Source organism: Nerophis lumbriciformis, linkage group LG27 (genome assembly GCF_033978685.3).
Source record: "Nerophis lumbriciformis linkage group LG27, RoL_Nlum_v2.1, whole genome shotgun sequence".
Lineage (NCBI taxonomy): Eukaryota > Metazoa > Chordata > Actinopteri > Syngnathiformes > Syngnathidae > Nerophis > Nerophis lumbriciformis.
In genome coordinates, this window is record NC_084574.2 from 29,570,844 (window position 1) to 29,595,537 (window position 24,694).

General features: G+C 41.0%; 1 protein-coding gene across 3 annotated transcripts in view; it reads right to left on the bottom strand.

The window, feature by feature from the left end:
• dok7b (docking protein 7b) overlaps positions 1-24,694 on the bottom strand; it is a 51,456-nt gene that overhangs the window by 18,390 nt on the left and 8,372 nt on the right. For all 3 annotated transcript variants that reach the window (XM_061988205.1, XM_061988204.1, XM_061988206.1), the window contains one exon: positions 1,516-1,635. In XM_061988205.1, coding sequence (XP_061844189.1) covers positions 1,516-1,635 — 120 coding nt within the window. The remainder of the gene's footprint in view (positions 1-1,515; positions 1,636-24,694) is intronic.

Below are 24,694 nucleotides of genomic sequence, written 5' to 3' on the forward strand. Positions count from 1 at the left end.
ATTTTGATTAATCCATCCATTCTTTACCGCTTAAACCATGTTATGTATATTGAATATATAGTTTATAGTAGTGTATCCAGATTGGAAATTCTTCACTTCCGATACAATACCAATATTGGAACCTTGGCCCATACTGAGATTAATCCAAAACGATATCAATACAAATCATAGTACATATTTAAGGCTTGATCAAGTGAAATCGATAGTCAGCTGTCTTTAAATTGAAGTGGAGTAGTAACTTGTTTTTAACCGCCACCTTGTTTTAACAATAATTCATTACACTGGTGAAAAATATAATGATCCACAAACGTTTGTTACTGGATACTTTCTAATATGTTTCTGCCTAGGTGACTTTGCATATGTAAGTAATATGCAACTACAAATATTTAATACTTGTTTTTATTGACAAATGCCATGTTTTAGAGCGCAATATTCTTCAATTAAGGACACTTATTTCTTATGTCTAGCTTGCGTGCTATTGTGTGATTAGTTAGCTGTTGTGTAGCTGCTAGTTTCTAGTAGCCTATAGCCTACCATGTTTACTTTTTGTAAATGGCTTCACTAAAATACAAGAAAAGATCAAACGTATGTCCTTATTAGAGAACATTTTACGGTTAACTTACTGTCGAACTTTGCACAATTAAACGCACTGCAGGACTGCTTGTATTAAAGCTTATATCAGAGATTTCAAATGCAAGCCAATATCAGACACCCCAAATATTTACATTAACAATAATAATAACTGGGATTTATATAGCGCTTTTCTAAGTACCCAAAGTCGCTTTACATGTAGAACCCATCATTCATTCACACCTGGTGGTGGTAAGCTACTTTCATAGCCACAGCTGCCCTGGGGTAGACTGACGGAAGCGTGGCTGCAATTTGCGCCAACGGCCCCTCCGACCACCACCTATCATTCATCATTCAATTCACCGGTGTGAGTGGCACCGGGGGCAAAGGGTGAAGTGTCCCGCCCAAGGACACAACGGCAGCGATTTTTTTTTGGATGGTAAGAGGCGGGGAGCGAACCTGCAACCCTCAGGTTTCTGTCATGGTTGCTCTACCCACTACGCCATGCCGCCCCCAACAATAAACCGGATCAAGGCCAGAATTGTACAATACTTGATAAGTTGCAATGCTTCAACTGTGAGAAGCTTTTTTAATAGCCCGATGGTGACGGTGCAGGAGGTCTCTTCCGGTGGTTGTTCACACATATTTGCCACAGTGGAACAAGCATGTCTGTTTCTATAAAAAGGTGATGTCAGATCTTTATTTTACATTCTGGTCAGCTGTCACTACTTCCTCTGTCACCCTGTCACAGTGTCTTAGAAATGCATGTGAACATTGCGGCACACAACAATCTCACACAAGTCACGCGCAAAGGCTTGACCTAGTAATCATATGTTGACCCTTTAGGGCTTTAAGTATGTGGTGTTTCCGTTAGCATGGCACCCGAGACAAATGCAAACACTTAACAGGCAGTAACCGATCATACGTGTGCATGTGAGCGCTCACCTGGCAGGGAAGGCCGCAGCCCATGTGGGACCTTGCTAGGGGTGATGCCACCGACGACACAGTCAAACAGATAACTGATCTGCTCCCCGTCTGAGCAGGACAAGAAGAAAACTCCAGCCCCTGCAGTAAACATGAACAACACAGCACAGAGAAAATGTAAAATAAAAGTATAGTACAAGGCCAAGGAAAGGCCAAACAATTTTCAATTTGCTTCAGAGTGTAGTAGCAAAAGTTACAAAGCCGACCTTATTCTCTCATCAGGCCCTAACGAAGGAGAAAATACACCAGTGCAGCAAGTGAAAAAGGCAGAGGTGGGACCAAGTCATTGTTTTGCAAGTCACAAGTAAGTCTCAAGTCTTTGCCCTCAAGTCCGAGTCAAGTCCCGAGTCAAGACAGGCAAGCCCCGAGTCAAGTCCAAAGTCAAGACTGGAAAGTCTCAAGTCAAGTCCTAAGTCCTGCATTTTGAGTTTCGAGTCCTTTCAAGTCCTTTTAACCACAGACTAATATATTAACACAGATTGTGTATGCTTTTCAAACGCTGTATTTATTTATTAAAACAAGTGCATTTTAAATTGCAGGAAAGAAAATTGTGCTGACATTGCACTTTATAATAGCACTATTAACCAGTCATTTTAAACATTAACTCATTCCTTTACAGAACAAACACATTGAAAAATAAAGTGCAAATGTACTTATTTGTACAAAAGTGTTAACATTGAAAAAACATGACATATACGTGAACATAACAAAAAAGTTGTACTTTTTATATGTCAGCTAGGGCCCTATGCTGCATTGCATTTGCAAAAGACCAAATTAGCCAAGAGTCTGTCAGTCATTTGTGCACGATGGGGGCGTAGTATGATGCCACCATGGCTGAAAACTCGCTCCACTGGAGCACTGGAGGCAGGCACTGCCAAGACTCTCATGGCCACTCGGAACAGTGAAGGAAGAGTCTTCATGTTCAATGCCCAGAACAAAAGGGGGGAGAGAGTTGTTTTGGGTTGGTGCACTACTTGTAAGTGTATCTTGTGTTTTTTATGTTGATTTAATTAAAAAAAGAAAAGAAAAAAAATGTATTTCTTGTGCGGCCCGATACCAATCGATCCACGGCCCGGTGGTTGGGGACCACTGAGGTAAACAACCAACAGTATGTCAGAAAGCTAGCTAAAACGGTACACATATTCATAATATAGTATACATTTTAACTGACCTTTATTTGACTATTTTTGTCTTTTTTTAGGTGGCTAAAATACGCGGTGCTGCTGACCACCGTCTAACGTTACGTGTGATATATTGACTAACGTAACCCTGCTTAAAAAAAATAACTGAACAAAAAGTATGAATAAGGTAGTGAACTGCAACAGATTCCCGTGTTTGCAATAACTTTATAACGTTAGCAGTGAGTTTACAGCCTCACTGATTTAACTACACAGCAAATAAAAGTCACGTTACTTAGCCAATAAACGTTATCTTACATTCAAAACTTACCGTTCTTTGTGCAACTTCAAATGCCGGACGAAGTTGGAAGTTGTTGCCTCTCCATCAGTAATTTTCGAACCGCATGTGTTGCATACTGCAAACCGTTTTGTGTTGACCACCTCGTAATTTTTATACCCAAACAAAATTATTTTAGGTATCATTTTTTGTTCACTGGCGTGTGGTTTGGACATGTCTTCTTCGTTGGTTGTCCTGCAATTTGATTGGATGAATGCTGTGTGATGAAAACAAAGTAGATCTAATTTGATTGGCTGTTGTACTGAGACCACACCAGCTGACACACGCAACGCTGATAGACAAGTACACAATGAAAAATACGGAGCGCTCCCGAATAACTTTTTCATCTTTGGGTTTTGGGGAAAGTAGCAAGTCATGTCAAGTCATGTCAATTCAAAAGGCTCAAGTCCAAGTGAAGTCACAAGTCATTGATGTTAAAGTCTAAGTCGAGTTGCAAGTCTTTTTACATTTTGTCAAGTCGAGTCTAAAGTCATCAAATTCATGACTCGAGTCTGACTCGAGTCCAAGTCATGTGACTCGAGTCCACACCTCTGGAAAAAGGCATAACCGATTGAAATCCCACATCATGAAAATGTTGAATGTTAAAAGTATCATCTTTGGTCTTGTGAAACCTAGGTAGGAAAATACAAAACTATCTTTGATATGAGCTGAATGACAATTCTGATTACAAATTCACATATAAGTGGATGTATTTAAGTTATATGTTGTTTGTGTTTATTTCTTTTTTTTTATAAATGGCTATAATGACAATGTAGATGAGGGATTTTTAATCGCTGTTATGTTGGAATTCTTATTTATTTTGATACTGTTGTTGATATTATTAATTTGTGTTTGACTACTTTGGATTGTTTTGTGTCATGTTTGTGTGTCCTCTCAATTACTCTGTTGATTGCTATTCTGAATGTTGCTGGGCCGGGTTTGGTTTGGAATTGGAATTGTATTATTGTGTATTATTTTGTTGGATTGATTAAAAAATAAAAAAAATAAAAATCTCTATTGTGTTATTAAGATATTTTAAATATCCCCTGAGCTCAGTTTATATAAAATATTATCAATCAAAGTTTATTTATATAGCCTTTAATCACAAGTGTCTCAAAGGGCTGCACAAGCCACAACAACATCCTTGGCTCAGATCCCACATCAGGGCAAGAAAAAAACTCAACCCAATGGGATACAATGGGATACAATATTAATCGTTATTCATCAATATTTGACTCATCAGCTGGAAGAGAAAGTAAAATCAGTGTAGGCACATAAATGTGTTAATAGGGCAGTCAAAACTAGGTTAACTCATGTGATTAATCACTAAAAAAAAATCTACCATTAATCATGTACGTACACAGATTAATCACACAAATTATTTTGAGAGGAGCAGAAGGTTACCTGAAAGGTGCTGGGTTGTTATATGTTCAGTGATCAGGCATAGGTCAGTGCAAAGCTGAGAGTGGAGACTCCATTTGGTGTGCTCACCAGCAAATACACCCTGACTGGACTTTAGATAAGACAGATACTAAGTTTTGAAAAAATAAACGGTGTACATTTAAGTAAAACAGTGGTTCTTAAAATGTTTTCACCAAATACCACCTCGGAAAACACTTGGCTCTTCAAGCACCACCAAAATGGCCACCATTAAAATAGAGTAACGAAGTAAGCCTTAGTATTTATTAAAAGCTAGGCAGAGGTTTTATTTAACATGTATATTGAATATGTTGGCCATTTTAACAGTGCACACAGTTTGCATATAGGAAAATAAAACACTATTTTAGTTAAGTGATTCTTTGGCGTACCACAAGATATAGCCCGCGTACCACAGTTTGACAATCACTGAAATAAAACAGTTAAAAAATGTTCCTGTATGTATGACATTCTGACAAAAAAAATTTGTTTGTACCCAAATATTGGGGTAAGTTGATTCAAATTATGCAGGTGAGTAATAACCTGTAATTAAGCATGATTCATCCAAATTCAAAAGTTTGATTAATCTAATTTAAAAGCTTAATCATTTGAGAGTACTAATTTTTACATAACACATTTTATGATTTATTTGTATTGTAAATACTCACTAGGTTTCTCCTTTCTCACAATCAAATAAGATACAATTTCCATCAAAACATGTTTAAAAAAGCAACATAAGAAATAATTATGGGCGGTTGTGATTGACAAAAACAGGTATTATCAAATAATAAGGAACTTGTTCATTATCATGGATGAAGTTGGAAGTGGTGCAGCACTCCTTTGACAATACATAATTTCATGGAGACAAATAAGGTGGCCAAGACATTCTGATAGTCTTGAATAGTCCTGTAATATTTTTCTGAGATATTCAAATAAAATGTAGAGAGAAATGTCATATCGACTTCTCAGCTCAGGAGAACACCAAGAAAGAGTCAGACCAAGGAAAAACCTTATGCCAATCAACTTACACCACATTGCAAACATATTAAAGACATGATGCAACTACATAAACCTGTCCCAAATAATGTAATACATTGCATGTTAACATATATTTTCACATATTGGGGAAAGGAAAGTCTGGGCTTCCCTGCTTAGGCTGCTGCCCCCACGACCCGACCTCGGATAACCGGAAGAAAATGGATGGATGGAATATTTAAAAATAAGAAATAAATAAGAAATCACATGTACATAAGTCTCTACAGCATTTGCTCAATACTTTGTTGATGCACCTTTGGCAGCAATTACAGCTTCAAGACTTTTTGAACAAGCTCGGCAGATCTATTTTTGGGCAGTTTCGCCCATTCCCTTTTCAGCACTTCTCAAACTATATCAGGTTGGATGAGAAGCATCGGTGCGCAGCCATATTCAGATCTCCCCAGAGATGGTTAATCAGATTCAAGTCTGGACTCTGGCTTGGCCACTCAAGGACATTTACAGAGTTGTCCTGAAGCCATTCCTTTGACTCTGACCGTACTGCAACACATTCACATCCACACCATTGCACTCCACACCACACCTTCCCCAGCCGTTTATAATTTAGCATAGTCCACATCTCCCTAACAAACCCCTCTCAGTCAGCCCCCCAAAACCCACCAGCCCAGTTCACCGCACCCGCCAACACCCACACAACACCCCATCAGTCTGGATCGAGTGACGAGGGAGTTGGGAAGGACCAAGGTCAGAAAGGCTACAGCCCCAGCTGGCATCAGTTCCAGGCTACTCAGAGAATGTGGGGACCAGTTAACAGTTGCGGTCCACATTTTTAACCTGAACCTCAGCCTGGAAAAAGTCCCTGCACTCTGGAAGACCTCCTGTGTGGTTCCAATCCCTAAAACACCTCATCCCAAGGAGCCAAACCACTTCAGACCTGGTGCCCTGACCTCCCACCTCATGAAGACCATGGAGCAGATAATCATCAGCCACCTATGCACGCAGACAGTGTCAGCAATGGACCCCTTGCAGTTTTCTTACTGTCCAGGCATCAGGGTGGATGATGCCATCATTTACCCTCACCCACCTGGAGACCGCAAGATTTGTGGTGAATGTCATGTTCTTTGACTTCTCCAATACTTTCAACACCATCCAGCCGGCACTGCTGCAGGTGGAACTGGAAAAAGCGGGAGTGGACCATCACCTGGCTGAATGGATCATTAATTACCTCATCGACAGGCCCCGGTACGCGAGGCTGTGTGACTGTTCTTCAGTAGTTTGCTGCACAGGGGCTTTCAAGGGACGGTGCTCTCACCTTATCTGTTCACGCTCTATATCTCAGACATCAGGCATGTTCGAAGCCATCGTTTGCTGGGGTGGGGGCAGCACAGTCAGAGACAGGAACAGACTTAATAAACTGATTAAGAGAGCTGACTCTGTCCGAGGCAGCCCACTAGACAGCATTGAGAAGGTGGATGACAGAAGAACCTTTGTGGATAGTAAAGGACTCATTTCACACAAATACAAAAAGGCCCAAAAAATAAGGTCAACCAGCCCTGCAAGGTGTCCCTTATTCTTTTTTTTAGGGAGTTGGCAACCCTATCCACAACTGCCACATTTATCATCATTCAAATATTGCAATTATGATATAATCAAAACAATTGTCAAATGACACCGTAATAGCCAAAGGTAACATAACTACTAACGTAACCAATGTAATGTCTCCAGAGGGCGCTTAAAGTGAGCTGACACGTCATCTTAAACAGTGTGATGTGGGTTACACTGAAATTGCTATTGCGACATCCAGTGGACACATTTAGAACAGTAGTTTATTTCATTAAAAAAATTGCAGCTAATTTTATTTACTTATCAAACTTAATTTGCGGGCCTCGCCGCATTAAACCTTTCCCGTAAGTTTGACATCCTGCATTAGACCAAAACATTTTGTTTCTCATAGTCTGAGAGTTTTTCGGGTGCATTTTGGCAAACTTTTACGAACGAATGGCTTCCGTCTGGCCACTATACCATACAGGCCTGATTGGCCTGATTGGAATGCTGTAACTCTGACAGAATGACCATCGGGTTCTTGGTCACCTCTTAAACAGCTCTAGGAAGAAACCTGGTGGTTCCTAACTTTTTTCATTTCCGAATGATGGAGGCCACTGTGCTCATTGGGACCTTCAAGGCAGCGTGTATTTTTCTGTACCCTTCCCCAGATACGTGCCTCGAGACAATCCTGTCTTGGAGGTCTACAAACAATATCTTACACTACACTGACATGTATGGTCAAGTGTGAGACCTTCTAGACAGGTGTGTGCTTCTCCAAATCATGTCTAACCAAATGAATTTACCACAGATGGACTCCAATTAAGCTGTAGGATCATCTCAAGGATGATCAGTTGAAACAGGATGCCCCTAAGCTCACTTTTGAGCTTCATGACAAAGGCTGTGAATACTTATGTACTTGGGATTTCTTAGTTGTTGTTGTATTTTTTAATACACTTTCAAAATAAAAAAAAATTAAAAAAACTTTTTCTCATTGAGTGTAGAATTATGAGGACAAAAATTAATTTATTCCGTTTTGGAAAAAGGCTGTAACATACCGAAATGTGGAAAAAAGAAAGCCATGTGAATACTTTGTAGGCCTAAAACTACTGTAGTTGGCATTACCTTCAGGAAGCTGTACCTTGTTAGACACATTTCTACCAGACAGTACGGTACAGTTCTGTTATGGTTGGTACACCACGGCTTAATTTGGTTAGCGTTTCCACCACAATGACCACCACATGACTCATGAAAACTGTTAATGAAAATGAAAACCAATACATATCAGCATAATACTGCAATAATTGAAATTCTTATCGACTCTAGCTTCACCAGAGCGCACGTATCATCAGTTGCACTGTTCAGACGGGTATGTCAATATTAAAGGATAATGAGAAAACGCTTCTACCCGCAATTGCACTGCATTATTGACTCTGAGCCACAATAAAAAGGCACAATTAGAAACTGCTACTACAAGGCTGTTGTAAACCTTAGTTGGGCATAAACCTACGGCTGTGTGTGCATGTGCGTGTCTGCTGAAGGACATAGATACATTGCAGGCATGGTTTGGAATTACTTTCACCTATCACAAATTTGACAGCTTTCCAAAATCTGCAGTGGATCATTTATTGGTGCCGTGCTGCTGGCCGCATCAGTGCTAGTGTGTGCTTGTTCATTACAGAGCCAACATCAGCTCGTGTCTACCTGATAAGGCAGGTAATATATGGGCTGCACAGACACAGATTGCGGTCCAAACATCGATTATTATGTGCCGCTGGCTTGTTAAAATACGACATGAGAGCATGACGACTAACATCACTGTGTATACCATCACTACACGTGATAGTGCAGCCACAAGCACACTGCCACTTTTATGAAGCCCCAAATTTAACAGATTATTGTCCAGTAAAAATGCTTTGCACACCAACACCGCCCTACAACTCATAACACTGGCCCCAGTGTGTGCGTGTGTGTGTGTGTGTGTCAATACAAAAGTCAGGCATGTCACTTTGGTTGTCACGTCTGCAGTCATTGGTGTTAGCATCTGAGGTGCACCTGACTGTGAAAGTGCAGCCACAGCAGAGAGCAATGTGCAATTCAAGGACAAAATATATTTCCATGCTAGCATTACAAAACAAAACGACAAACTCAAATTATTATTTTTTTGCACAAGCATATAAGGCTCACGAGAAATCACAGAAATTGTTTTTAAAAATGATAACTTATTATTTCTAAGTTTACTGCTTCAAAAGTACAAACTGATTTAAAAAAAATATTATTATAAATTAGTATTTTGTATTTATTGAAGCTCATTACTCTGCACTGTTGGCAAATATTGGAATATGATGGCAGTGTACGGTTTAGTGACGGCTCACCACATTAAATATTTGACTGCCACAGAAAGATATTGAGTCCATTCAAAAAAAAAAAAAAAAATCTGAATTGGCATGCCCTTGCTCACAACGACGTTATAATGGAACAGTCTTTGTAGCGTGTCGTTCCAACTCCAGACAGTTGATGGCAGCGTAACTTTGTTTCTTAACACACTTAATATGCACATACCACAGCTGTCTTGGTTTCGCATTGTAACGCATTTTTCATCAATATAATGATTTATCAGACATAATGACACTTACTTGGAGCCCAGGAAAGACTTAAACATTATGTTTATTAATCACCAAATAACCAAAATGGTTTGAATTACGGTTTTGTAAAGTAGACTAGTAATGGGCCATTTTTGCCATTGAAGTCCTCTTAAGTCTAGGGACTTATTTTCTAAATTTGTAAACAGTATTGTCAAAAAAAGATTTTGTGAAAATACTGATCTAATTAATCATTCTAGTACGATCATATACTGATAATAGCCTTTGTATTGACATTACCAATTTACAGTGTTGGGTTAGTTACTGAAAACCAGTAACTAGTTACAGTTACTAGTTACTTTATTTCAAAAGTAACTCAGTTACTAACTCAGTTACTTACACCAAAAAGTAATGCGTTACTGTGAAAAGTAACTATTTAGTTACTTCTTCTACTTTTTGTTTTTAAAGCTCCCATTAATGCCCTTTTAGCCTTCATTTCAGTACTGTTATTGCACTGGAGAATAATACAATCTGTTGATCAACTTGACATGCATTTGCATCACTGAACTCTGCTAAGCAATGTGCTCTACATACAACACACAAAGACAAAGATATGTTTCAAAGGGCCAATTTATTTCAGGCCAGAACAAATTGACAAAACTATTTTAAATAGCTGCAACATAACATACATAAGTAACAAACAGCATAATAACACTAACACTAACCACGTTAAACCCAGATTCCAAACTAACAAAGGTCTTAACTCATTTTCTTTCTATGCCACTTCAATATGGAATGCACTCCCAACAGGTGTAAAATAAAGGGCATCTCTATCCTCCTTCAAAACCGCACTAAAAGAACATCTCCAGGCAACTACAACCTTAAACTAACACCCTCCCTTCCGCATAATACCTCTTCGGATTGTAAATAATCAAATGTAGACATTTTTTCTTATAATTTCTGATCTCTCTCTCTGTGTCCACTACTTGCTGTACATATCCTACCAAGTCAGTCCTACACTGCTTCAATGTCCATTTCTCTGATGATGCAATTGTTGATGCTGATTGTTGATGACAGAAGTGTTGATACAAACCACACCTAACCCCCCCCCCCCTCCTCCATATCCCACACCCCGGATTGTAAATAATTCAATGTATATACCCTGATGATTATCTTGTGTGATGACTGTATTATGATGTTAGTATATATCTGATAGTATATATCTGTATCATGAATCAGTGGACCCCGACTTAAGCAAGTTGAAAAACTTACTGGGGTGTTACCATTTAGTGGTCAATTGTACGGAATATGTACTGTACTGTGCAACATACTAATAAAAGTTTCAATCAATCAATCAATCAACAACATAGCTGTAAAGCTGGCTTCACCTAAGGAAGGCACACGTGACATACACAGAGCCTAACCAGGCAGATTTGAATTGTTGTTTTGGGCAGTAGACGGGATCTTTGATCCAAGACACAACTTACATTTAACTAAATTGTGCTCGACAAAAGAAAAGAAGGGAGAATATCTCATACTTGCCTCTCCCCGGGACAACCATTCTCTCAAATTTCTCCCGATTTCCAGCCGGACTTAAGGCACGCCCCTCCAGGTCCGTGCGGACCTGAGTGAGGACAGCCTGCCGTCACGTCCGCTTGGCCAACCAAAAAGTAACCACAGAACACTATACCGTATAGTCGTATAGTGTTCTGTGGTTACTTTTTTGTTGGCCAACGGTTATTATTGCGCACCCCCCTCCCCTCCCCTCCCCTCACCCGCACACACACACAGAGAGCGCAGAGGAAGAATCAGAAGCACGTCTCTGCTTCGCTGCCATAAAACACGATCAGATCCTCAGTTTCTAGCCGATACTACATAAAAAATAACGTAAAATAACGCAGTAACGCATCATGTAGTAACGGTAACTGAGTTACTTAATATAAAAAAATAACGCGTTAGATTACTAGTTACCGCCGAAACTAACGGCGTTACAGTAACGCGTTAGTCCCAACACTGCCAATTTATGATCGAATGCCCTCCCCTCATGTGTACACCTGGCAACTACACACCAACAGCGCACCGTTATATTATCGTCATATTAATGCCTCATATTTCCCGGACTATAAGCCTCTACTTTTTTCCAAAGCTTTGAACCCTGCGGTTTATACCAAAGTGCGGCTAATCTATAGATTTTTTTTTTTTTGCTAACGGCTAAATTATGGAATGGACGAAGCAAAGAAAGCAAACAATGTACTAAAATGATCCACTTTAAGAAACTGTTCAAAGTCAAAGTGTTCACAAAGTACAAGGAAGACAAGACCTGCTAAACATCTTGAACATTATTAAAAAAGCAGAAAATCTTATTCATGTCATAAAAGATTTATAAAGACATCAATGATTTTTCTGTTTTGTTTGATCAGCCGTTTTACTGCCCTGTTACAGGCACCTTTTGGAAAAAGGGTATGGAAAACATTTACTAAATATTTGCATGTAAATATCTTCTTTCACAACGTACTAGCATATATATGCGGCTTATAATATAAAATGAAAAAAACACCTATAATTTACTGGGTGCGTCTTATATACCGGTGCAGCTTATGGTTAAAAAAATATCGTACTTCTAAATTTTCTCTTAAAAGGTGCTTACTTTTTGGAAATAATCATTAACTTCAGAATTTGATGCCAGCAACACGTGACAAAGAAGTTGGGAAAGGTGGCAATAAATACTGATAAAGTTGAGGAATGCTCATCAAACACTTATTTGGAACATCCCACAGGTGTGCAGGCTAATTGGGAACAGGTGGGTGCCATGATTGAGTATAAAAACAGCTTCCCAAAAAATGCTCAGTCTTTCACAAGAAAGGATGGGGCGAGGTACACCTCTTTGTCCACAACTGTGTGAGCAAATAGTCAAACAGTTTAAGAACAACGTTTCTCAAAGTGCAATTGCAAGAAATGTAGGGATTTCAACATCTACGGTCCATAATATCATCAAAACGTTCAGAGAATCTGGAGAAATCACTCCACGTAAGCGGCATGGCCGGAAACCAACATTGAATGACCGTGACCTTCGATCCCTCAGACGGCACTGTATCAAAAACCGACATCAATCTCTAAAGGATATCACCACAGGAACACTTCAGAAAACCACTGTCACTAAATACAGTTCGTCGCTACATCTGTAAGTGCAAGTTAAAGCTCTACTATGCAAAGCGAAAGCCATTTATCAACAACATCCCGAAACGCCACCGGCTTCGCTGGGCCCGAGATCATCTAAGATGGACTCATGCAAAGTGGAAAAGTGTTCTGTGGTCTGACGAGTCCACATTGCAAATTGTTTTTGGAAATATTCGACATCGTGTCATCCGGACCAAAGGGGAAGCGAACCATCCAGACTGCTATCGACGCAAAGTTCAAAAGCCAGCATCTATGATGGTATGGGGGTGCATTAGCGCCCAAGACATAGGTAACTTACACATCTGTGAAGGCACCATTAATGCTGAAAGGTACAGACAGGTTTTGGAACAACATATGCTGCCATCTAAGCGCCGTCTTTTTCATGGACGCCCCTGCTTATTTCAGCAAGACAATGCCAAGCCACATTCAGCACGTGATACAACAGCGTGGCTTCGTAAAAAAAAGAGTGCGGGTACTTTCCTGGCCCTTCTGCAGTCCAGACCTGTCTCCCATCGAAAATGTGTGGCGCATTACAAAGCGTAAAATACGACAGCGGAGACCCCGGACTGTTGAACCACTGAAGCTCTACATAAAACAAGAATGGGAAAGAATTCCACTTTCAAAGCTTCAACAATTAGTTTCTTCAGTTCTCAATCGTTTGTTGAGTGTTGTTAAAAGAAAAGGTGATGTAACACAGTGGTGAACATGCCCTTTCCCAACTACTTTGGCACGTGTTGCAGCCATGAAATTCTAAGTTTATTATTTGCAAAAAAAAAAAAAAGTTTATGAGTTTGAACATCAAATATCTTGTCTTTGTAGTGCATTCAATTGAATATGGGTTGAAAAGGATTTGCAAATCATTGTATTCCGTTTATATTTACATCTAACACAATTTCCCAACTCATATGGAAACGGGGTTTGTACACCTCTTGAAGCTTACTAAGCACTCATTGTGTTGTTTCAAGATAGCTTGGCGGCTGGTTATAATGATCATGATACACTCAAAGTTCGAGATAGAGCGGTCGGATTGTTCTTTAAAACGCGATTGTGCAGTGGATGCCGAATTTTCCCCCAATTTTCTTTTTTCAATCGCATTGTTTTCTACCAAATTATCACATACTTACAAACTTACACTGTAAATCTTAATGAAAGTCTTAAAAATGAAGGAATTTAAAAAAAAAAACTAAATAAAAATAACAAAATATTGACCAACTGATGTCCGAACTTACACGCTCCATTCTGTGACGTGGGAGCACAATCCACAATTTACGTCAAGTCACGTGGTGGCACTATCCACCAAGCACGTTTGGGCAGCCGAGGTACGTGCATAACTTTTTCAAAAAGAAAAGAGTAAAATATAATAATTTCAATATAACGCTATCTTAGGAATAACGCAATTGGTATTCATGGACCGCGTTATATCGAACTTTGAGTATACTTATAAAAATTGTACAGGTAGTTTATTTGATGCAATGGGTGTGATTATTATTAACTTATGGAAGCACCTAGTAGCTGCTAGCCAGCTCTGTCAACCGGGGAACCAAAATAAATCAAGTATCAGTCATTGAAAGACACAAATGGAAAAATCAGTGGCCAATCGATCAGCGCATCTCTAGTGTACACAGTGCAGCTGACATGGAGGTTAGCAGTCGGTCATATTAAAGTATGATACAAATATGATCTGAACCAGCAGCAAATTTTAACATTCCATGTTGGTGAAGAAGACGATTACTCAAAAAGTCTTGCAGGAGAGCTGAAATGAGTCGTTCCTTGTGATGATCTATTGAAATAAGTGTCAGAAGTTTTCGGTTTTATAGCACAGTGAAATGTAATAAAGGTAATCGCTGTCTGGAGGGGGCACAAATAACATTTGGAGGGAGTCTATGAAGAGAAATGCTCAATTTTTCTGGGATTCCAAACTTTGAACTGAGTTTAAACTTCTTATAGATGACACACCATGACAATCTACTGTATGAACTAACTTAGTTAGATTATATAAAATATTACTCATTGTTAAATTGGAAGGGAAATAAGTGGAAGCACAACTTAAGTATAATCCATCCATCCATTTTCTACCGCTTATTCCCTTTTGGGGTCGCGGGGGGGCGCTGGAGCCTATCTCAGCTACAATCGGGCGGAAGGCGGGGTACACCCTGGACAAGTCGCCACCTCATCGCAGGGCCAACACAGATAGACAGACAACATTCACACTCACATCCACACACTAGGGCCAATTTAGTGTTGCCAATCAACCTATCCCCAGGTGCATGTCTTTGGAGGTGGGAGGAAGCCGGAGTACCCGGAGGGAACCCACGCAGTCACGGGGAGAACATGCAAACTCCACACAGAAAGATCCCGAGCCCGGGATTGAACCCAAGACTACTCAGGACCTTCGTATTGTGAGGCAGATGCACTAACCCCTCTGCCACCGTGAAGCCCTAACTTAAATAAAATCAAAAACTTAAGTATAATAAAAAATATTATTTTGTATTGTAACCATTGACTGTTTCAATATGCACAATCTAATAAGATCCAGATCAGATCCAGATCAAAATAAAAACAAGCAAAATAGCTAACACAACATTGGCCCAATGTGATCAACATAGTTAGGTATTAATATAATTAGGGCTGCAACTAACAACTATTTTGATAATCGAGTAATCTGTTGATTATTACTTCGATTAATTGATTAGTAATCGGATAAAAGAGACAAACTAAATTTCTATCCTTTCCGGTATTTTATTGAAAAAAACAGCATACTGGCACCATACTTATTTTTGATTATTGTTTCTCAGCTGTTTGTAAATGTTGCAGTTTATAAATAAAGGTTTATAAAAATTAAAATTAAAAAAAATTTAAAAAAGTAGCCTCTGCGCATGCGCATTACATAAATCCGACGAATCGATGACTAAATTAATCGCCAACTATTTTTATAATCGATTTTAATTCTATTTAATCGATTAGTTGTTGCCGCCCTAAATATAATATGTATATTAGTGTGAGTGTAGTTTGTAGGGGGGTAGACCTGCTCTGCATTACACTAATTTTAAAACATTTTTTAAAAGGATGACAAAGATATTCTGAAATATTAAAATACCATGTAAAACATATAAACTTTGGTAACACGTTGGTTATAGTATGGACAGAAATGTCACTTTGAATTCACTCAAGGTTTTCTCAGCCATAAGCTTTATGTCGGTTTTTTTAGGCTGCTGTAATATATACACACAACTTGAATGAGAAGACAGGGATCGGCTGTAGTGACAACAGGAGGAATGTGATTGGCTGAATGAGCACAACAGGGAAGACTGGTATTAATAGCAGCTGGTCATCAGAGCACTGAAACAAGAGTCTGTGGACCTCATGGTTATTCGGGTAGGAGCCATGAGTCTATGGGCGCACACACACACACACACTTATACAAAGCATTATTTGCTAGATTGATACAAAGTCTGGCGTGGATTTGTTGCTTCCAATCACCTTTTTAACAAAAGTTTACCTAAAATTGTATACTGTATACCCAACAGACAAAACTTTAGTGCAAGAAATAGAGTATATAATACAATCTGTATTTATGACTCTTTTTTATAAATGTGAAAAAAAATACATCTCAAAATGACAGTACACCACCAGTGTTGGGTTAGTTACTGAAAACCAGTAACTAGTTACAGTTACTAGTTACTTTATTTCAAAAGTAACTCAGTTACTAACTCAGTTACTTAAACCAAAAAGTAATGCGTTACTGTGAAAAGTAACTATTTAGTTACTTATATATATATTTTTTAATTTTTTTAAGGCCCCATTTAATGCCCTTTTAGCCTTCATTTTAGTACTGTTATTGCACTGGAGAATAATACAATCTGTTGTTCAACTTGACATGCATTTGCATCATTGAACTCTGCTAAGCAATGTGGTCTACATACAACACACAAAGACAAAGATATGTTTTAAAGGGCCAATTTGTTTCAGACCAGAACAAATTGACAAAACTATTTTAAATAGCTGCAACTTAACATACATAAGTAACAAACAGCATAATAACAACATAGCTGTAAAACAAGAAAGGCACACACTACATACATAAAGCCTAACCAGGCGTTTTCTCAAGGAATTCTGAAATAAAATCATGTCTGAAGCCCAGAACACTCTACACATTTCCCCACTTAGTTTAGAGAAAAGGAAATATTAGCCTGGCCCACTAGTATCCCTCTTTAGGTTTGTGAACTTTATAGTCTAAACATTTAGAGTGATGTGATAATCAAACACTCTAAAAGTTTAAAATGAAAGAGTATATAAGAGAATTGACAGAGTGTGTGTACCTTTACGTGTGCAGTGCCTCGTTAAAATCCAGCCGCTGTTGGAGGTGGAGGTGAGTGTGTCTCTTTACTAGCTTCGTCGAAGCATGTTGTTTTTGTCGCTGTTTCAGCATATTTGAAACTTACATTCAGCTAAAATGTTCTTTTCTTTGTGGTCGATAAAAGAAACGTACTGAAAATATCTCCATTTTAAGAAACTCGGCTTCGGGGTTCGCCATGACGTCTTGATAGTAGACACAGACACGCCCCCTCCCCCCCACACACACTCACACACACACACGTACACACAGACAGCGCACGGCGCGCCTCTTTTTCGTCGCCTCTTCAGCAGCGACACTCAGATCTTCTCAGTTTCTAGCCGATACTACATAAAAAATAACGCAAAATAACGCAGTAACGCATCATGTAGTAACGGTAACGGAGTTACTGAATATAAAAAATAACGCGTTAGATTACTAGTTACCGCCGATAGTAACGGCGTTACAGTAACGCGTTACTTTGTAACGCGTTAGTCCCAACACTGTACACCACAGCAAACAACACCCACACTATCTGATGTTGGTCATAACTCAACTTTATTGTCCTTTTAAAAGTGTGCATGTTTAATAATTTTGATTTATCCAGTGTTTCCTGTAAATTCATTTATTTAGGGTGGCTGGCCATGGATACATTTGGACCATCACAAATAGATTTGGGGCCAAGTGTTAAGAATTGTTTATGTTTAGGCACGTTTTGGCAAACACACATTCGGTTTTACTTATGGTACAATCACATCTTGCTATCAGTGCAGATATTGCCGATGGGAGTTTCCAAACGTTATGAGAGATATATGCAGTCGTGGTCCAAAGTTTGCATACACTTGTAAAGAACATAAGTCATGAACATGTCTTGAGTTTCCAATAATTTTTTCAACTCTTATTTTTTTGTGATAGAGTGACTGGAGCACATACTTGTTAGTCACAAAAAACATTCATAAAGTTTGGTTCTTTTATGAATTTATTATGGGTCTACTGAAAATGTGACCAAATCTGCTGGGTCAAAAGTATACATACAGCAATGTTAATATTTGGTTACATATCTGGTTGAGTTTTTGACTACTCCTCTTGAAAAAAGTTCAGCTAAATGTGTTGGTTTTCTGACATAGACTTGTTTCTTCAGCATTGTCCACACGTTTAAGTCAGGACTTTGGGAAGGCCACTCTATAACCTTAATTCTGGCCTGATTTAGCCATTCCGTTACCATTTTTGACGTGGGTTTGGGGTCATTGTCCTGTTGGAATACCCAATTGCGCCCAAGACCCAACCTCCGGGCTGATGATTTTAGGTTGTCCTGAAGAATTTTGAGGTAATCCTCCTTTTTCATTGTCCCATTTTCTCTCTGTAAAGCACCAGTTCCATTGGCAGCAAAACAGGCCACTACCATCCCCATGCTTGATGGTAGGAATTGGTGTTCCTGGGATTAAAGGCCTCACCTTTTCTCCTCCAAACATATTGCTGGGTATTGTGGCCAAACAGCTCAATGTTTGTTTCATCTGACCACAGAAATTTCCTCCAGAAGGTCTTATCTTTGTCCATGTGATGTCAGATGAAACAAAAATTGAGCTGTTTGGCCACAATAAAGGCTTCTCCTAAGTGTGTGCAATGTTTCATTGATGTGCTGATATCATTATAGCCGGAATGACAGCTGTGTTTATTTAGTAGCTAGCATTTCACTGCTAAACGATTAAACTATTATAGCTAACCTGCACATGCTAATTTTAGACTACAACTTGACTGACACCATATGCAAGTATATTTGCTGCCATCCTTTGTGTTAATGTTGCCTTTAAATGCCAATAAGATACAGACATTTAGTTGATCTAATAAGATGACTGAAAAACAAAATCCTGTACTTTGGTATTTCACATCCTAAACATAAGTATTTTGCATCCATGGCTAATTATGCAAATTAGATGATGACATCTTCAAGAGCACAGAGATCTGATCTGACCAACCACACCACATCGTTTCCACGAAAGCCTGGAAATGTGCATCAATAGAGATTTCTTACTAAATGTAATTGTTCTTTCAAATTCAACAGACATTTTTTATGGTCATGTACTGCATGCAATTGCATGTCTTTTAACTTTGATATTATCTGATTATGCAACACACGCTATCAGTGCTTCTCAATTATTTTCGGTTACGCCCCACCTTGGAAGAAGAAAATATTGTGTGCCCCCCAGTCTCCACCGTGACTATAAATAGTATAATTTGTCTATAAAATTGTTATAACTATACCTCTGCATAACATTGTAAGCATATTAACATTAAAAGAAACGACTCACAGGTCTTTTCTTGTCTCCCACCGTGGTTACAGTGAAGCCAAGTGCTACCTACGCTTCATCATATTCTGGTACGGCAAAAAAAGTATGTTCACCCCACTATTTGAGAAGGACTGCGCTATATTAACATATATTCTAAAAAAAAATGGTTGAAATCACAAATACATATATATCATATACATATATACAGAGGTGGGTAGAGTAGCCAGAAATTGTACTCAAGTAAGAGTACTGTTACTTTAGAGATTTATTACTCAAGTAAAAGTAAGGAGTAGTCACCCAAATATTTACTTGAGTAAAAGTAAAAAGTATGTTGTGAAAAAACTACTCAAGTACTGAGTAACTGATGAGTAACATACACACACATATCATATATATATATATATATATATATATATATATATATATATAATACACACACACACACATATATATATATATACACACACATATATATGTATGTATATATATATACACACACACACACATATATATATATATATATATCCATCCATCCATCCATCTTCTTCCGCTTATCCGAGGTCGGGTCGCGGGGGCAGCAGCCTAAGCAGGGAAGCCCAGACTTCCCTCTCCCCAGCCACTTCGTCCAGCTCCTCCCGGGGGATCCCGAGGCGTTCCCAGGCCAGCCGGGAGACATAGTCTTCCCAACGTGTCCTGGGTCTTCCTCGTGGCCTCCTACCGGTCGGACATGCCCTAAACACCTCCTTAGGGAGGCGCTCGGGTGGCATCCTGACCAGATGCCCGAACCACCTCATCTGGCTCCTCTCGATGCGGAGGAGCAGCGGCTTTACTTTGAGCTCCCCCCGGATGACAGAGCTTCTCACCCTATCTCTAAGGGAGAGCCCCGCCACCCGGCGGAGGAAACTCATTTCGGCCGCTTGTACCCGTGATCTTGTCCTTTCGGTCATAACCCAAAGCTCATGACCATAGGTGAGGATGGGAACGTAGATCGACCGGTAAATTGAGAGCTTTGCCTTCCGGCTCAGCTCCTTCTTCACCACAACGGATCGATACAGCGTCCGCATTACTGAAGACGCCGCACCGATCCGCCTGTCGATCTCACGATCCACTCTTCCCTCACTCGTGAACAAGACTCCGAGGTACTTGAACTCCTCCACTTGGGGCAAGATCTCCTCCCCAACCCGGAGATGGCACTCCACCCTTTTCCGGGCGAGAACCATGGACTCGGACTTGGAGGTGCTGATTCTCATCCCAGTCGCTTCACACTCAGCTGCGAACCGATCCAGTGAGAGCTGAAGATCCTGGCCAGATGAAGCCATCAGGACCAAATCATCTGCAAAAAGCAGAGACCTAATCCTGCAGCCACCAAACCGGATCCCCTCAACGCCTTGACTGCGCCTAGAAATTCTGTCCATAAAAGTTATGAACAGAATCGGTGACAAAGGGCAGCCTTGGCGGAGTCCAACCCTCACCGGAAACGTGTCCGACTTACTGCCGGCAATGCGAACCAAGCTCTGACACTGATCATACAGGGAGCGGACCGCCACAATCAGACAGTCCGAAACCCCATACTCTCTGAGCACTCCCCACAGGACTTCCCGAGGGACACGGTCGAATGCCTTCTCCAAGTCCACAAAGCACATGTAGACTGGTTGGGCAAACTCCCATGCACCCTCAAGGACCCTGCCGAGAGTATAGAGCTGGTCCACAGTTCCACGACCAGGACGAAAACCACACTGTTCCTCCTGAATCCGAGGTTCGACTATCCGGCGTAGCCTCCTCTCCAGTACACCTGAATAGACCTTACCGGGAAGGCTGAGGAGTGTGATCCCACGATAGTTAGAACACACCCTCCGGTTCCCCTTTTTAAAGAGAGGAACCACCACCCCGGTCTGCCAATCCAGAGGTACTGCCCCCGATGTCCACGCGATGCTGCAGAGTCTTGTCAACCAAGACAGCCCTACAGCATCCAGAGCCTTAAGGAACTCCGGGCGGATCTCATCCACCCCCGGGGCCTTGCCACCGAGGAGCTTTTTAACTACCTCAGCAACCTCAGCCCCAGAAATAGGAGAGCCCACCACAGATTCCTCAGGCACTGCTTCCTCATAGGAAGACGTGTTGGTGGGATTGAGGAGGTCTTCGAAGTATTCCCTCCACCGATCCACAACTTCCGCAGTCGAGGTCAGCAGAACACCATCCGCACCATACACGGTGTTGGTAGTGCACTGCTTCCCCTTCCTGAGGCGGTGGATGGTGGTCCAGAATCGCTTCGAAGCCGTCCGGAAGTCGTTTTCCATGGCTTCCCCGAACTCCTCCCATGTCCGAGTTTTTGCCTCCGCGACCGCTGAAGCCGCACACCGCTTGGCCTGTCGGTACCTGTCCGCTGCCTCAGGAGTCCCATGAGCCAAAAGAACCCGATAGGACTCCTTCTTCAGCTTGACGGCATCCCTCACCGCCGGTGTCCACCAACGGGTTCTAGGATTACCGCCACGACAGGCACCAACTACCTTGCGGCCACAGCTCCAATCAGCCGCCTCGACAATAGAGGTGCGGAACATGGTCCACTCGGACTCAATGTCCAGCACCTCCCTCGTGACATGTTCAAAGTTCTTCCGGAGGTGGGAATTGAAACTCTCTCTGACAGGAGACTCTGCCAGACGTTCCCAGCAAACCCTCACAATGCGTTTGGGCCTGCCAGGTCTGTCCGGCATCCTCCCCCACCATCGCAGCCAACTCACCACCAGGTGGTGATCGGTAGAAAGCTCCGCCCCTCTCTTCACCCGAGTGTCCAAAACATGAGGCCGCAAATCCGATGACACAACTACAAAGTCGATCATAGAACTGCGGCCTAGGGTGTCCTGGTGCCAAGTGCACATATGGACACCCTTATGCTTGAACATGGTGTTCGTTATGGACAATCCGTGACGGGCACAAAAGTCCAATAACAAAACACCACTTGGGTTCAGATCCGGGCGGCCATTCTTCCCAATCACGCCTCTCCAGGTTTCACTGTCGTTGCCAATATGAGCGTTGAAGTCCCCCAGTAGAACGAGGGAATCACCCGGGGGAGCACTCTCAAGTACTCCCTCGAGCGAATCCAAAAAGGGTGGGTACTCTGAGCTACTGTTTGGCGCGTAAGCGCAAACAACAGTCAGGACCCGTCCCCCCACCCGAAGGCGGAGGGAAGCTACCCTCTCGTCCACCGGGTTGAACTCCAACATGCAGGCTCTGAGCCGGGGGGCAACAAGAATTGCCACCCCAGCCCGCCGCCTCTCACTGCTGGCAACGCCAGAGTGGAAGAGAGTCCAGCCCCTCTCGAGAGAACTGGTTCCAGAGCCCTTGCTGTGCGTCGAGGTGAGTCCGACTATATCCAACCGGAACTTCTCTACCTCGCGCACTAGCTCAGGCTCCTTCCCCCCCAGCGAGGTGACGTTCCACGTCCCAAGAGCTAGCTTCTGTAGCCGAGGATCGGACCGCCAAGTGACCTGCCTTCGGCTACCGCCCAGCTCACATTGCACCCGACCTCTATGGCCCCTGCTATGGGTGGTGAGCCCATTGGAGGGGGGACCCACGTTGCCTCTTCGGGCTGTGCCCGGCCGGGCCCCATGGGGACAGGCCCGGCCACCAGGCGCTCGCCATCGTGCCCCAACTCCGGGCCTGGCTCCGGAGGGGGGCCCCGGTGACCCGCGTCCGGGCGAGGGAAATCTGAGTCTCGGTTCTTGCATTTCCATAGAAGTCTTCGAGCTGCTCTTTGTCTGATCCCTCACCTAGGACCTGTTTGTCTTGGGAGACCCTACCAGGGGGCATGGAAGCCCCCGGACAACATAGCTCCTAGGATCATTGGGACACGCAAACTCCTCTACCACGTTAAGGTGGCAGCTCAGAGAGGAGTATATATATATGTATATATATATATATATATATACATATATATATACATATATATATACACACACACATATACATATATATATATATATATATATATATATATATATATACATACATTAATATATACAGTATATAATTTATATTTATTTATTTTGCCGTTTTTGTTTACATGTTAAAGGTGTTTTAATGAATATACATGCATGTTTAACACATATAGATTCCTTTCTTTCATGAAGACAAGAATATAAGTTGGTGTATTACCTGATTCTGATGACTTGCATTGATTGTAATCAGACAGTAGTGATGATAACGTCCACATTTTCAAATGGAGGAGAAAAAAAGTTCCTCCTTTCTGTCTAATACCACATGAAAGTGGTTGGTTTTTGGCATCTTATTTGTCCAGCTTCCATATTCGTTTTTATACACTTTACAAGAAATAGATTGGCGGCAAACTCCGTAGCTTGCTAGCTTGTTTGCGCTGGCTTTCGGAGACTCTTATTTTGAAAGCGCAGGCGCAATGGAGCGGCACTTTTATTGTGCAGTCAGTCTTTAGGCTTTTGACGGGATGTACGGTTGAAATAAAAAATTGTCTTTTTTCCTTCACAGTTTTGATTGATTGATTGGAACTTTTATTAGTAGATTGCACAGTACAGTACATATTCCGTACAATTGACCACTAAATGGTAACACCCCAATAAGTTTTTCAACTTGTTTAAGTCAGGTCATGTGACTCCTGGCTCTGTTTGATTGGTCCAACGTCACCAGTGACTGCATCTGATTGGTGGAACGGAGTGAACGTCACCAGTGACTATTTGTTGAAACGCAGGCACTATGAAGGTCTGTCTGACAGACCAAAACAAACAAAGCATGCATTAACAGATCGATAAAAATTAGTAGCGAGTAGCGAGCTAAATGTAGATAAAAGTAGCGGAGTAAAAGTAGCGTTTCTTCTCTATAAATATACTCAAGTAAAAGTAATAGTATGTTGCATTAAAACTACTCTTAGAAGTACAATTTATCCCAAAAGTTACTCAAGTAGATGTAATTATAGAATATGTATAATTTTCAAAGCAAGTTATCCATCAACTTGTATGTAAACATTTTTTATCAGTTGCATAGGCAATTGTGTAATATCATGAGATAATTCTACATTAAAATTCATATTCACTGTTACAGACTACAGATGCTAAAAGTCAAGCTCTTCAAGTCTGTAGTACTTCCTACAGCGCTATATGCCAGAGTGAAACCTGGAAAATCCCAGTAAGAATGAGGAAAACGCTGGATGCCTGCCAACAACGTTGTCTACGACAAATCTTGAAGAGCATATACACTGACCACACCACCAACATAAATGTATACAAAAAACTAAAACACATCCACTCAGCCAAGAAACAAACACGTGGGATGAAGTTTGCAGGTCACATACTAAATGCCACCAAAATGCACCCCCAAGCAATGTTCCC